Raw genomic sequence first — 12331 nt, 5'->3', positions numbered from 1 at the left:
GTCGAGCACCCCATCACATCCTTCCAAGTGGGATGAAGGAAAGTAACCACGTCATCCGCAAAAAGGGACGTGCGGTGCTCGAATCCACAGGTCTCCAAGCATGACAAAAGCCCCACCTCCGTTGCCTTTTCCACCATGGAATGGAGCACGTCCATAACCACGATAAAGAGCATGGGGGATAGATCAGGATCCCCTTGCCCGAGCCCCCTCCTATGCACGATGGAATCACCCACGATGCCATTAAGAAGCACCCGTGTCGAAACCGAAGAGACGAGCCCGCAAATCCACGCCCTGAATCTCGGGCCGAAACCACGTCTCACCGACGTCTCCAGGAGAAAGGCCCAATCGACCTGTCGAAGGCCTTGGTGATGTCGAGCTTCAGGAGGACCGCCTCAATCTTGGCTCGATGGAGTTTTCTAGCCGTGCTCTGGACCAGTATGAAGTTATCATGGAGACAACGACCTTTGACGAAGGCGCATTGATGCGGCCCCACCAGCATATGCAGCGCTGGCGCCACCCTTGTCAAAACCTTCGCAAAAAGCTTGGCAGCGTTGTGAATGAGGCTGACCAGCCGAAAGTCACGAACCTCCAGCGCATCCGGTTTCTTCGGCAACAAGGTGATGAAGGCCGTGTTGATGGCCCGCATCCCACGCGCATCAAGCCGTGCCATGGCCTCGAAGACCGCAACCACATCCTGTTTGACGATTTCCCAGCACGAGACGTAGAATCTGCCAGTGAAACCATGAGGCCCGAAGCCTTGTCAAGCTCCTGGGCCTTGACCACGGCCCAGATCTCATCCTCCGAAAAGTCCACCTCAAGGGCCTCTAGATCGCAGCCCGGATTGTCCAGAAAGTCGAAGTCAAGCGAGAAATCCCGGTTTGCGAAGGCCTGAGCACGTCACAACTCGCGATTTGTAGACGTAGAAACATTTACTCGGTTCTAAAACGGCCAGTGGCGCGCTAGTTATACTTAATTTTTTATACTTCCTCCGTCCCATATTATGGGACAAAATATTACATGTACGCACTAGTTATACTTAATTTTTTATACTTCCTCCGTCTCATATTATGTGACAAAATATTACATGTATCTACACGTTTTTTAGATGTTCATATTTGGGTAAATTTGAATCACTTAATATGAAACGAAGTCACGTAAAACTAAACACGAGGACCCACAAACCGGATGAAATTGAACCAGGAGCATGTTATCTATACCTACCAGGTCCTCAGAACAGATAAACCTGCATCTGCATGATGCAGCTACCATGTACTACCACTTTTTTTTTTTGAACTGTACTCATACCATGTAACACTATGGCTCGTGAGAGAGCCTGTCAAGGAAACCCATGGGCCATGGCCTTTTTTCTTTTCAGCATTATTACCCCGCGAGACGTCAAGACAAAAAAGGTCCAGCATTCCAGCAGCTTGCTCCTTTCTCTTTTTTTCTTCCACTAGCTTCATCCCATGATTCACAGCTTATCCATCCGTAAGCCTGCTAAAAGTGAGCCAAACTTGTGGCTGCCCCCACGTTGTTTTGGCGCAGCGCTAGCTGCAGGATGCGTGGAGCCAGGCTGGGAAGTGGGAACAAACAGTGGGAGACAGAAGAGAGGAGGAGTGACTAGCTGTGTGCTGGCCGGCGCGTACTACCTGGCGGGCTGGGAACGGACAGGGGGAGACAGAAAGGAGGGAGTGACTAGCTGTAGGCCGGCGTGCACTCTGATCATTGAGTTGTCATGCACACAGCCGCCCGTCGTGTGACTCTCGCGATGGATCGTTGGTGCCACCGCCGTGCGTCTTGGCTTCACTTGACTTGTTGCGGATACCTTCTTCTTTCGATAAGTACTCCCTCCGTAACATTTAATATATCCGGTTAGACATATGTCTCGGTTCTGCAGCTCTTAGGGATAGATTTGAGCTCCTTTTCCTTTACCCCGCAAGCGCAAGAAGTTCATTGTTTTCCAGGCTATCTGTAATAATAATGGGTGGATTCAAACTCTCAAAATCTCTTTGGGTCATGAATGGATGCTGCAATTTGTGCGCCTTTGGGCCATGCTGTAGAGATATGCGTCTTCAGTCGGACCGTGATGACTCCATCGCTTGGACGCGCTCCGCTAATGGTGTCTACTTGACGAAAAGTGCTTACCTTCTGCAGTTCGCTGGAAGAACCGCCTCCTTCTTCCCGTCCTTGATTTGCAAAGTGAAAGCTCCGCCTAAAATTCAATTTAATGCTTGGATCATGATTCAGAACAAAGCCTCCACAGTTGACCGGCTTGCCATTAAGGCCATCCGTTGCAATCCTATTTGTTCTTGTCGCTGCCACCCTGAAACTGGTATCCATCTCCTTGCTCACTACTCCTCCTCCTCGGCTCTTTGGTCTTTAATTCTTCAAATGTTGGCTCTTCCTCTCTCGCTTGCCCTACTCTTCTTGGAGGATTGGTGGTTATACTCTCTGTCGCTCCTTCCTATTGATCGGAGAAAGAGCTGGAGTGTGCTAATTATGCTCACTTGGTGGCACATCTGGTCCGAGCGGAACTCGTGTGTCTTCAAGCAAAAAGGTCATCCTGTCTCTTTCCTCTTGCAGCGTATCAAAGACCTCCATGATTGGAAGATGGCGAACTTCTCTAGTGTTGCTCTGTTATCATGGTTGTAGGTCTTATTGTTTGGTGTTTTTGTATTAAGGCTGCTTTCCTTAGAAGACAATGGCACCCGCCATGAACTTTGTGCTTTGAGCAAACCTCTGGACATTCTTCTTACTTAATATATTGACCACCAGCTCTTTGCTGGTTTTCGTATAAAAAATGATGAAATATTACATGTATCTAAACGTTTTTGGGTTTAGATACATTCATATTTGGGCAAATTTGACTCACTTAATATGAGACGTAAGGAGTATATTGTTTCATTTGATCCAGTTTTTGATCAATAATTAGTTTATTAATATATGCTTTTTGTGAAATAAAATTTATATCATTTCAAACGTATTCAAAAGAACTTGTATAAAGTTATAATTTGTACTCCGTATCACATAAGTCAAACATCTGGAGTAACTCTTGGTCAAGGACGCTCGGTCAAAGGAACAATATACGTCCTAATTTAAAAACGAAAGTCAGACGAAGTATTACGGAGTAACCTAGAAGACCAACAGAAAACCAATTATACTACAGTGCTCCCTCCGTTTAGGTTTGTTTATAAGACTCACATTGAAGTTTGTGTCACATTTTGACTAACAATTATTTAAAAAAAAATTATATATAAAAATTATACCATTAGAAAGAGTTTTTCAATACGAATCCAATAATATACCTTTTGGGTCGCAATAATCCCACGTTACCAAAATAATTTTTGTCAAAGTTTGACATAAAGTTTCACGTGGGCCTTGTAAACCCAACGGAGGGAGTAGTTTCTCGCCATTAGCAGCATGCAACGTTGTAGGCCCAACCCTTCCTAGAAGCCTCGGCCCAACCCCAACAAGGCAGCCCATGAGTGCATCTCCAATGGTGCACTTAGACCGTTACTGTAGTGTGATGTGGCAGCAGTTTGGACGACGTGGAGCGAAAAAGAAGCATGAAACCGTTTCTCTGCCCAGAAACCAGTACTTCGCAGGTACCAAGAACAAAGTAGCGCCTAAAAAACTCATGCTCGGCAGACCACAGTACATGCCGGATCCACTTGTGGCAGCCTGCTCATCCTCTCCTGTGTACTCTATAGAAAATAACCGTTCTACAACGTTGAAGCCCACAACGAATCATCACTAGTTAATATGCATGCAGCAATAAACTACTAGTCCTGGAGGTCACAGTAACGGCAAAAATATCAACCATTGGACTGGGCGTTACTTGTTGGAAGATTTTTCGCTCTCTTCCCTCTTCGTAACAGCTCTAGTAACGTACTGTTGAAGTTGCCCTGAGAGAAATTAGGTCGTCCAGCGCTTTCTTCTTTGGCAGCGACGAGTGAGGCGTTGCAGATCCTTGGCGTCGTTGGCAATACACTGAGTGAGAGGCCAGACCGTGCAATCTTCCCGTTGTGGCATTGCAATCACCATGTGACGGCGCGATGCGTACGTGAGGATTTCAGCCGGCCAGATGTTCTATTTTCTATTAGTTCCTCCGTCCAATTACTTCCTCTGTTCAACAAAAATGTCTCAATTTTGATTAAATTTAAATGCATATATACACTAAGTCATGTCTAGATACATCCGAAATTTGAAAAACTTGAGACATCTTTTGTTGGACGGAAAGAGTGGTATAATTTTTGCGATATAAATTTATATTATATTGATCAAATAGTGATCGAGGGATACGCTATTTACCTATCCATGTTATCACACATGCTATATAGGGGCAAGTCGACTAAAAGTGATCTCAAAAACTAGTGTAACAGTTTCCATAATCTTGTGAACCATGACAAAATGGTCATGAAAGAAACAAACAAGAACAAACATACCCGAAGTTAACAGTGCTTTCAATCCTCAGTTAGGAGAAAACATACGCAACAAGATTCTCAGAAGAATCATAAATACTGCAATGCAACTAGAGCGTTACTCCGAGTACATGGGTTTATAAAATAAATTAAACCAGCAGAAAGAAGGATTGCAATGTTTTATGTTTAGCAACCGGCATTTTCTTAGTGTTGTGAGGAATATTTTTGACATGTTATTGCATTTCAAGTTGGCCATGAACAAAAGCAAACAAGATCTAAAAGTTGACTTCAGTCATAACAAAAACAAAAAAGAAGCCATCCCGCTGGCCGATTCAGGATCAGGTAACAGTGTTTCCTTCTCAATGGAAATAACCAAGGACCTGGCCACCCACATTCTGCCTAATCGCTTTCTCATGACCTAAAACAACATTTGGAGTGGTCACCACAACATAGCCCCACTGCATAGCAAATAAGACCACGACAAAGAAACATGTTAGCAATAACACACTAACTATGCAGAACAAAAAGAGAACAGAAGTGCTGTGTACGACATTTTTACTTCCGATAAGATTACGATTCCTTTTTTTTCTACTAGATTTTCCACCAAATTCTCCAAGTCCCAAATCCCAAGGCCATAGTACCGTAGAATTGTTAGTTTAGATTTGCATCGTACGATAAGATGTCGTATGTATAGCAGCACTCAAAAGAGAATACTGTGTTCCGAGTACTAATCTAGACATGTGAATTATGCTACGAGTTGTCTATACAACAATGTCACATAATTAAGCTGGCCAAATAAACATTTGGACACACTAACTATGCAGACCAGAAAGAGAATACTGTGCCCCTAATTCTAATATAGACATGTGAATTTTATACTAAGAGCTGTCTATAAAACAATAGTTTTGCTATTGAGAACTTTCATGTTTTTTAGTTAGATCAGTCCATGTGCTAGACCGTCGGATCTTAATCCAACGATGGCACGTGGAAGAGGAAAGATCTTCCAGCGGTTTTAATACGTCAACTGAGATTTAAGTGCTTTTGATTAAAAATCAGGTGACCGAAAAAGAGACACAGCAATCAAATAAATAAATATATAGCACCTAAGTAAGCTGAGCAAATAAGCATTTGGACTTTAGCTTAGCTAGAATTGCTTAGCTTGACATCCCCACGAGAATATTGTGCTCCCGAGTTCTACTCTAGGCATGTGAACTGTATGCTAAGAGTTGTCTATAAATAAATATATAGCACAAAATTAAGCAGGACAAATAAGAATTCAGAAGTTAGTTTAGCTAGAATCGCTTAGCATGACATCCACACTTGGCCAAATTAACTTCAGATGTGTGACCAAAGGAGATCCAAGTAAGTTGTCTAGCTAGAACTAGTTGTAGGGGTGTTCACCTGTTGAAACCATTGACCCAACCCAACCCAAACCGTGGTGCTAGTTTTTCACGGGCCGGGTTGAAACGAGGCAAAGTCATGGAAACCGAAGATCCCCTGTTCTAGCTCGCAACAGTGCTATACATCAATACATAGGATTCCACGAGGTCGGTGGCAATGTCTTAATCCTAGACTTGTATGTGCTCACAGGGTGCGCGATGCCAGCTGCAGAAGCCAGGGATATAATTCATCGCGGAGGAGTTCCCAAAACTGCTGTACAGACACCAGACATCGACTTCCTCGGCAGCAGTGGCCGGCCGAGCCGCCGAGCCACGGGGGAGGCACGGTTCCCGAAACCGCTATACTGCCAGTACATCGCCAATTTGCCATCCTCAGCGGCGGCGGCCGGCGTGAGCCATGGTTCTCAAAACTGTTGTACTGTCCTCGCCGGCAGCTGCCAGCGTGAGCCATGGCGGAGGCACCGTTTCTGAAACTACTGTACTGCCGGCAGATCTCTGTCCTCTGCAGCGGTGACCGACAAGCTTCACGTGTTCCTGATGTTCTGATTGGCATGCCAGCCCTGCGCCCCAACGACTGGCAGGTGTCCAGTTTGCCAAACCCGTCAAAACCGTGGAAACTGTTCAAACCACACTATCTTAATAAACTGCTGTTTTTGGGTTGGGTTGGTTTTAGCATCTAAAACCCGCTGATGAACAGGCGCCTAACTAGTTAGTTGTGCAAGATAATCTCCCTGAAGCTAAGTCATTTCAAAATGAAAAGATGGAGCAATCATATGATTGTGATGAAGTTAGTTCAACAAAGCTAGCAAATGTTTTACAGAGTGTCACCTGAAAGAGATAACCTGTTAGGCTCTTCACTTGCCCTGCTTTCAAAAAGTGCTATTTGCATCAGGAAGACTAGTAGAGTTATTCTACATTATTCTATGACTCTAGTTTCTTCATTCAAGTACTCAAAAATCTGTCACAATGGCAGGTTGATAGAATATGTTGCCTTGGAAATGCTATTGCCAGAGATAGAATCTGGTAACATATATTGATTCGCAAGTTTTTTTCAACAAGTTTCAGAACTTGCAAGGTACTCCCCTAGTCCCCTGTCTAATTAACGTTAGTTGCGACTTTTTTTACGTTACCCCGGTACTCCAAAATCATACCTCGGAGTGCCAGACATATCTAACCGTTGATAGCAAAAGAACAAGTTGGTCTTTTCCCCTCCTGCCCAGACAGACTCTAAACGTCGGACCGATCTCCATCGCTGCGGCCAGAACGCCCCGCCCGACACCCATCGAATCGATTCGCCGCCCTCGAAGCCGTTCGTCAATGCCGTCCGCTCGCCGGCTGGATCCTCATCCTGATCGCTCTTTCAATGCCGGAGCCGGACGGCCGGCCGGATCCTCGTCGTGATCGCTCTTCTCAGTGCCGCTCGCCGGCCAGATCCATCTGTTCGAAAATGATTTGGTCTTCTGGCTGGAAAGAACTGTTCCTGATTTGGTCTTCCGGCTGAGAACGAACTGCTCCTGATTTGATTTAGAGTTAGACCTCGTGGATGGCTGCTTGATTAGATTACTGAGAGAACAAATATTTTCTTTTTTCTTAATCGCCTACCAAAATCCTGTTGACCACGGGAAAAGACCAAAGCACCTTTACTAATTACAAGTTTGCCCTCTAAATTGAGGTACTCCGTGGTTTTTGACTCTGGTACTCCGTGGGATTAAGGATGGAGTATCAGGTAATCATAACCATTAGATCGGGACAAATAAACGGCTTATATTAAATCCGGAGTACTGTAAAAGAGCTCTTAGTTGCTCATAACCATAATGAACATTTCATATGGATTTTGAAAATTTCCATCATTAAATTACTGCTAATGACCCAATGCATTCAGAAGTAACCATTTAAACAATTTGACACACCATATCTTCACCTTCCTGGTTCTATCGATATCAATCACAGATTCCAAATAGACCCAGCAAGATAACGGTATCCCACAACTAATGGAGAACAGAGCATATGAATGCTCACAAATATCAAATCTGAATTCATAAAATACCTGCCGTGTCGGAAGCATCTGAATTCTGTTTTGCTCGATTTCCTTAGATCTGAGGTCCTGCCTATAAGTAAGAGCTTTACAATCTTTAATCCTTCCCTGAAGTTCCACAGTAATTTTTCCAACTCTATGTGGATCGAAGACCTCGAATTTTTTATATATCCTGAAAAGTACTGATAAGTCGACAGAAATTTGTGAACAACAAATAGCACCAGAAGCAATGTTTACCTACCCACTCGAGATGACAAAGTTTCAAACAGACGGAACTACTGGACATACGACAGATGTCAGGTGAAAAAATTTAGGAGACTAAACAATATCACAAGGTCAAGACAGGAAAGCAAAAGGCAAGCCAGTACTCCAGATAATTTATTTTCCACTTGTTCTCCATTAGTGGAGGTGCATAATGCCTGGTGATTCAAATCCGAGACTACAGTACTAGGTTACCGTTCTAAACGGTAGTTAGACAAAATGAGTATAACAAGCTCCAGCACGCGGTATCTTACCAGCAGAATACTTGCTTCACTCATTGAACAAATGAACAGTTGAAAGAGATAAGTAATTTCAGTCTAAGGTAAGAAACACAGAACTGCCACTGTATGTGCCAGCCTCTGATGAATGTGTTTGTGTTGTAATTGTGTGCCACTGTGCTTTTCATCTTACCAATACTAATTCACAATTTCAAACATTTTACAAGAAATATTGCCACTGAACATCCTGTCCATCCAGAATCCAGGAGGTACAAGCTAGCAATCATAGTACTGAACAGGGCCACATACTGTGAAATGTTTGCATCAGGGCTCCTAATCCAAATCTGGTCTTAACATGAGGGGATCGGATCATTTTTGTTCTTCTCGAGTTTAAACCCACACTGTAAAACATCACCTCCCTAGCAGAGTATTCCTAGCAAATCACCAAATATATACACTAGGCTTTCGTACCACTAGGACTCTAGGAGTAGTAAACAAGCAATGACTTCAAATAAACACCAACAACCTCCTCTCTGACATTGGGATGAAATCCTCGCGTTCTTCTTGTGCATAACAGGAGATACGATGAGACGAGAGGGTCGAGGAGGATTTGTACAGAAGCAGTAGCCTGATGACAGATAACACAGGGTAGTTAATACCTCGGTGCTTCATGATGTTGAGGAAGGAGATCATGACACCGGAGATGGGCTGGAGAAGCGCCGTCGCCTTCCCCCGCCGCTCCACATTCACCGTAGTTCGCAGAGCGTCGTTCAGGATCCTCCGCCCCATCGCTCGCCCTCCTCGTTTCTTCCCGCCGTAGCTCACTTCACTTCTCAGCTCGGCTATGCCTATCTGCCAGCTGCCGGTTCTCCTTAGACTTCCCTTTATAATGGACTATGCTTTTCCTGATCAAGATGGCAAGCAGACATCCGTAAAAAAGACATAGTGGATAAACTAATTGAAAAAACAAGTGGATTGTTGCATCAAGCATGATCAATTAGACAATTTTAGAAGCACTATGTCATTTGGGAGAGGGAAAAAACATAGTAAAACAAGATCATGTGCATCAAATAATATATATGTGCAAGAGTATATGACCAGAAAAAATAGCTAACTCTTGTCTTATGCTGATCGTGCAGTACTGATAGCTATAGAACAGAGATCGTTACTTCTACAAGTAGAATGTCCCCTAAAAAAAAAAATAGAATGTCCTTAATTTTCTTGAGACGTATGTGCCAATGTGCCGATTACCGTCGAGAAGGCCACTGTCGGAGGAGTGGATGCTGTTGCTGTTACTGCTGAGTCACCGAGTTTGCCGCTGCACTGCTACTGTATAGTACAAAGTCACAGCAATCAGAAGAAATTTTTTAATACAGGATGGCCATGACTAATTGATTATCCACAATGAGAAATGTATGCTCAATAGCATAAGTCAGATTACCCTTGAAATGAAAACCTGGCAAATTGCAATATTTAGACTACTGATGACAAAGAAAGCAGCATTGCCAACAATATGGAGATTATCTTAAAATAGCTTATCATTACAGTGCCAAAACTCTAAAAACTCATGCTGAATAACCAAGTCTTGAAAAAACAGAAAAATTAAAACGTGTCTACACCACAGCATCATACTTCTCAACAATCTCAGAAAAAGTACTATGATAGTTAGAGGAAGAAGGAAGGAATTCCAGTACAAACAACTGAGCAAGACGTACTACCTCCGTCCCATATTAAGCGTCTCAACTTTGTCTAGATACATATGTACATATACACTAAAACGCATCTAGATACATGTCTACACAAAGTTGTGACACTTACATGTCTAGACAAAGTTGTGACACTTGATATGGGACGGAGGGAGTACTTATGAACTAGAGAGATGGAAGGAATAACAAAGAACAAAAATCGATTCTTTCCAGGAGAGCACACAAACAAACAACAAGGAACTTATTTTGGGACGTAAGAGGAGGAAGGAATCGAACAAGTTCTACAGGCCATCACGAACAAATGGCACTTTTTTATGGTCGATTAAGAACATATCCAATGGCCTCCCCCTATCCCAAATGTTCTATTTAGCCAGACATTTTGTTCTCAAAATCATCTTTCAATGAAGTTTTTTAAACGGACAAACTGTCATGTTTGTCCGGACACATCCCCAAACTTGCCCCAAATTTGGGAAAGATTTGGAGTGTCCGGACATTGTTTGGTACTTTCTTTTGTCCGCCCCGGTCCCACAACAAGAGATTGGAAAAAAAAAAGTAAAAAAGAGAAGAGAAAGGATAAAGAGAAGAAAAAACTAATTTGGGTGAGGAATTTAGGGATGTGGTTGGATGATGAGGACGAACATGAGATGGACACATGTCCCCTTGTTCCCACAAATGAACAAAAAAAGACATTTGGAGGCGAAATTTGAGAAATTCCATTGGAATTGCTTTAAGGGTTTTGGAGCCCGGAGTTTGTTCGTGATGGCCTGTAGACCTTGTTCGATTCCGTCCTCCTCTTCCGTCCCCAAAATAAGTGCGGCGATTTATTTTTTCAAAATAATTGAATCTAAGGGCTTTCATGACATGCCAAAAGCCAAATTAGTCTTTGACGTTGGTGCTAAATCCTAATTTTCCTGCGGTGCAGATGATGCCAAATTCATGCAGATAGTGCCCACCGAAGAATAAATATACCTGCACCTCACTTTCCTCTCTTCTCCCTCAACTGCTCACCTTCCTGCTTCCCTCTTCCATCCAGAAAATCAATGGGAGGACAAATCCGACCGCTGCTGCTCTCTCTCCCTGACATCGTCCCCCCCCCCCCCCTCCGCCGTTGCACTCCCTCCCTGTCGTCGTTCCCCCTCGAGCAAAGACGAGACGAGTCCCTGCCGCCGCCCCCGATGCACGCCCGTCGGCTGCGCTATAAGAGCGCTATAAGATCCGCCGCCACCCCACTGATGGCCGCCATCGACATCTTGCTGCTGCCCGACAACCATGCCGCCACTCCGCCCGTCCGCATCGGACCGCCGCCACTCCACCCAGTAGTTCTCGAGCTTCCATGCCATGGCGAGGAAGATGGGATGAGAAACGGGGATTTTTTATTCGCTAATTGAGTTTTAGCACCGGAGCAGCTGCTCCGGTTCCAAATTTTTGGTTTTGGCACCGGCTTCACAGTCTTGTCATGCCAAATTGCAAATTTGGCACACATTACGGAGTCACTGAGACAAGAGCATCTCCACCAGCATACACATATTTTGCTAGAACACTCAATAACTATCAATATATATACTCTCTTCGTCCCATATTAAGTGACTCAAATTTGTCCAAATATGAATGTATTCATGCTTAAAAGAGTCTAAATACATGTAATATTAAGTCACTTAATATGAGACGGAGAGAATATATGAGTATTTTGCCCGAAAAAACGTATCCAGCCTTATACCCAAAAAAGTCAGATATCCAATTTTTTTTTTGCTAGCTACCCATATTTTGCCTTCCAATACCCATATTAGGCTAGAGTACCCAAAAGACCCAAATATGTAGAGCGAACCAACTACCCTGAAATTTCTAGGCTAGAATATCCAAAAGATCCAGCGACTGATGCCCTGTTCCTCGCTTCCCGACTCGTCAATCTGCTGCCCGAACGCCGCACTCGCCATCCCTTGCTTCCCGACCTGGCTTCCGTCGCCGAGCCCCCCTTGGTGCTCGTGCCGCCACCGCCCAGCTCTACCACGCTCGTGGCTTGCTCCAATGTGGATCGGGAGGCAGCAGGGGAGAGACGATTAGGAAGAGAAGAAATGCGCACGGGAAAGAAGAGATACATACGTATTAGACTTATTTTGTAACAAAGAGTGGCTCGCAATTTGAGAACCGTTCCATGACATACAACTCAGTGTCAGCGTCAGACTTTGCTTTGAGCGTATCAAATGTTTCTTTGACATCATGAATATGCAAATAAGCATCAATTAGCTTATCTTCCAACACGCTAATTATCGCACCGACAAATACAAAACAA

The 12331-nt window shown here is 44.0% G+C and overlaps 1 protein-coding gene across 4 annotated transcripts; it reads right to left on the bottom strand.

Moving 5' to 3' along the window:
- Positions 1–4553: 4553 nt before the first annotated feature.
- Positions 4554–11371, bottom strand: LOC100834685 (40S ribosomal protein S15a-5). 4 transcript variants are annotated; one of them, XR_002964959.1, is made up of 5 exons: positions 11011–11371; positions 9587–9664; positions 8995–9240; positions 7869–8028; positions 4554–4879 (listed from the first exon to the last, which is right to left on the bottom strand). XR_002964959.1 is itself a non-coding variant. In XM_014896468.2 (3 exons), exons 1-3 carry the CDS (start codon positions 9122–9124, stop codon positions 4781–4783), a joined length of 399 nt encoding a protein of 132 aa, XP_014751954.1. In that variant the 5' UTR covers positions 9125–11371; the 3' UTR covers positions 4554–4780. The 4 variants fall into 4 exon arrangements, 1 of the variants encoding a protein (XP_014751954.1); XR_001405073.2 differs by having other exon boundaries at positions 9587–11371; XR_002964958.1 differs by having other exon boundaries at positions 8995–11371.
- Positions 11372–12331: the final 960 nt, after the last annotated feature.

This window comes from Brachypodium distachyon, chromosome 1 (assembly GCF_000005505.3).
Source record: "Brachypodium distachyon strain Bd21 chromosome 1, Brachypodium_distachyon_v3.0, whole genome shotgun sequence".
Classification (NCBI taxonomy): Eukaryota; Viridiplantae; Streptophyta; class Magnoliopsida; order Poales; family Poaceae; genus Brachypodium; species Brachypodium distachyon.
Note: the sequence above shows the minus strand (reverse complement) of the source record. Positions and strands in the feature narration are given on the sequence as shown.

What these genes read in the sequence shown, in the direction of transcription:
- LOC100834685 (XM_014896468.2), bottom strand. Translation starts at nt 9,124, where the DNA reads ATGGGGCGGAGGATCCTGAACGACGCTCTGCGAACTACGGTGAATGTG. An exon ending in CAACATCATGAAGCACCGAG is followed by an intron (nt 8,039 to 8,994) that starts GTATTAACTACC and finishes TCGACTTATCAG; the next exon opens with TACTTTTCAGGATATATAAA. An exon ending in AGATGCTTCCGACACGGCAG is followed by an intron (nt 4,880 to 7,868) that starts GTATTTTATGAA and finishes TTTGCTATGCAG; the next exon opens with TGGGGCTATGTTGTGGTGAC.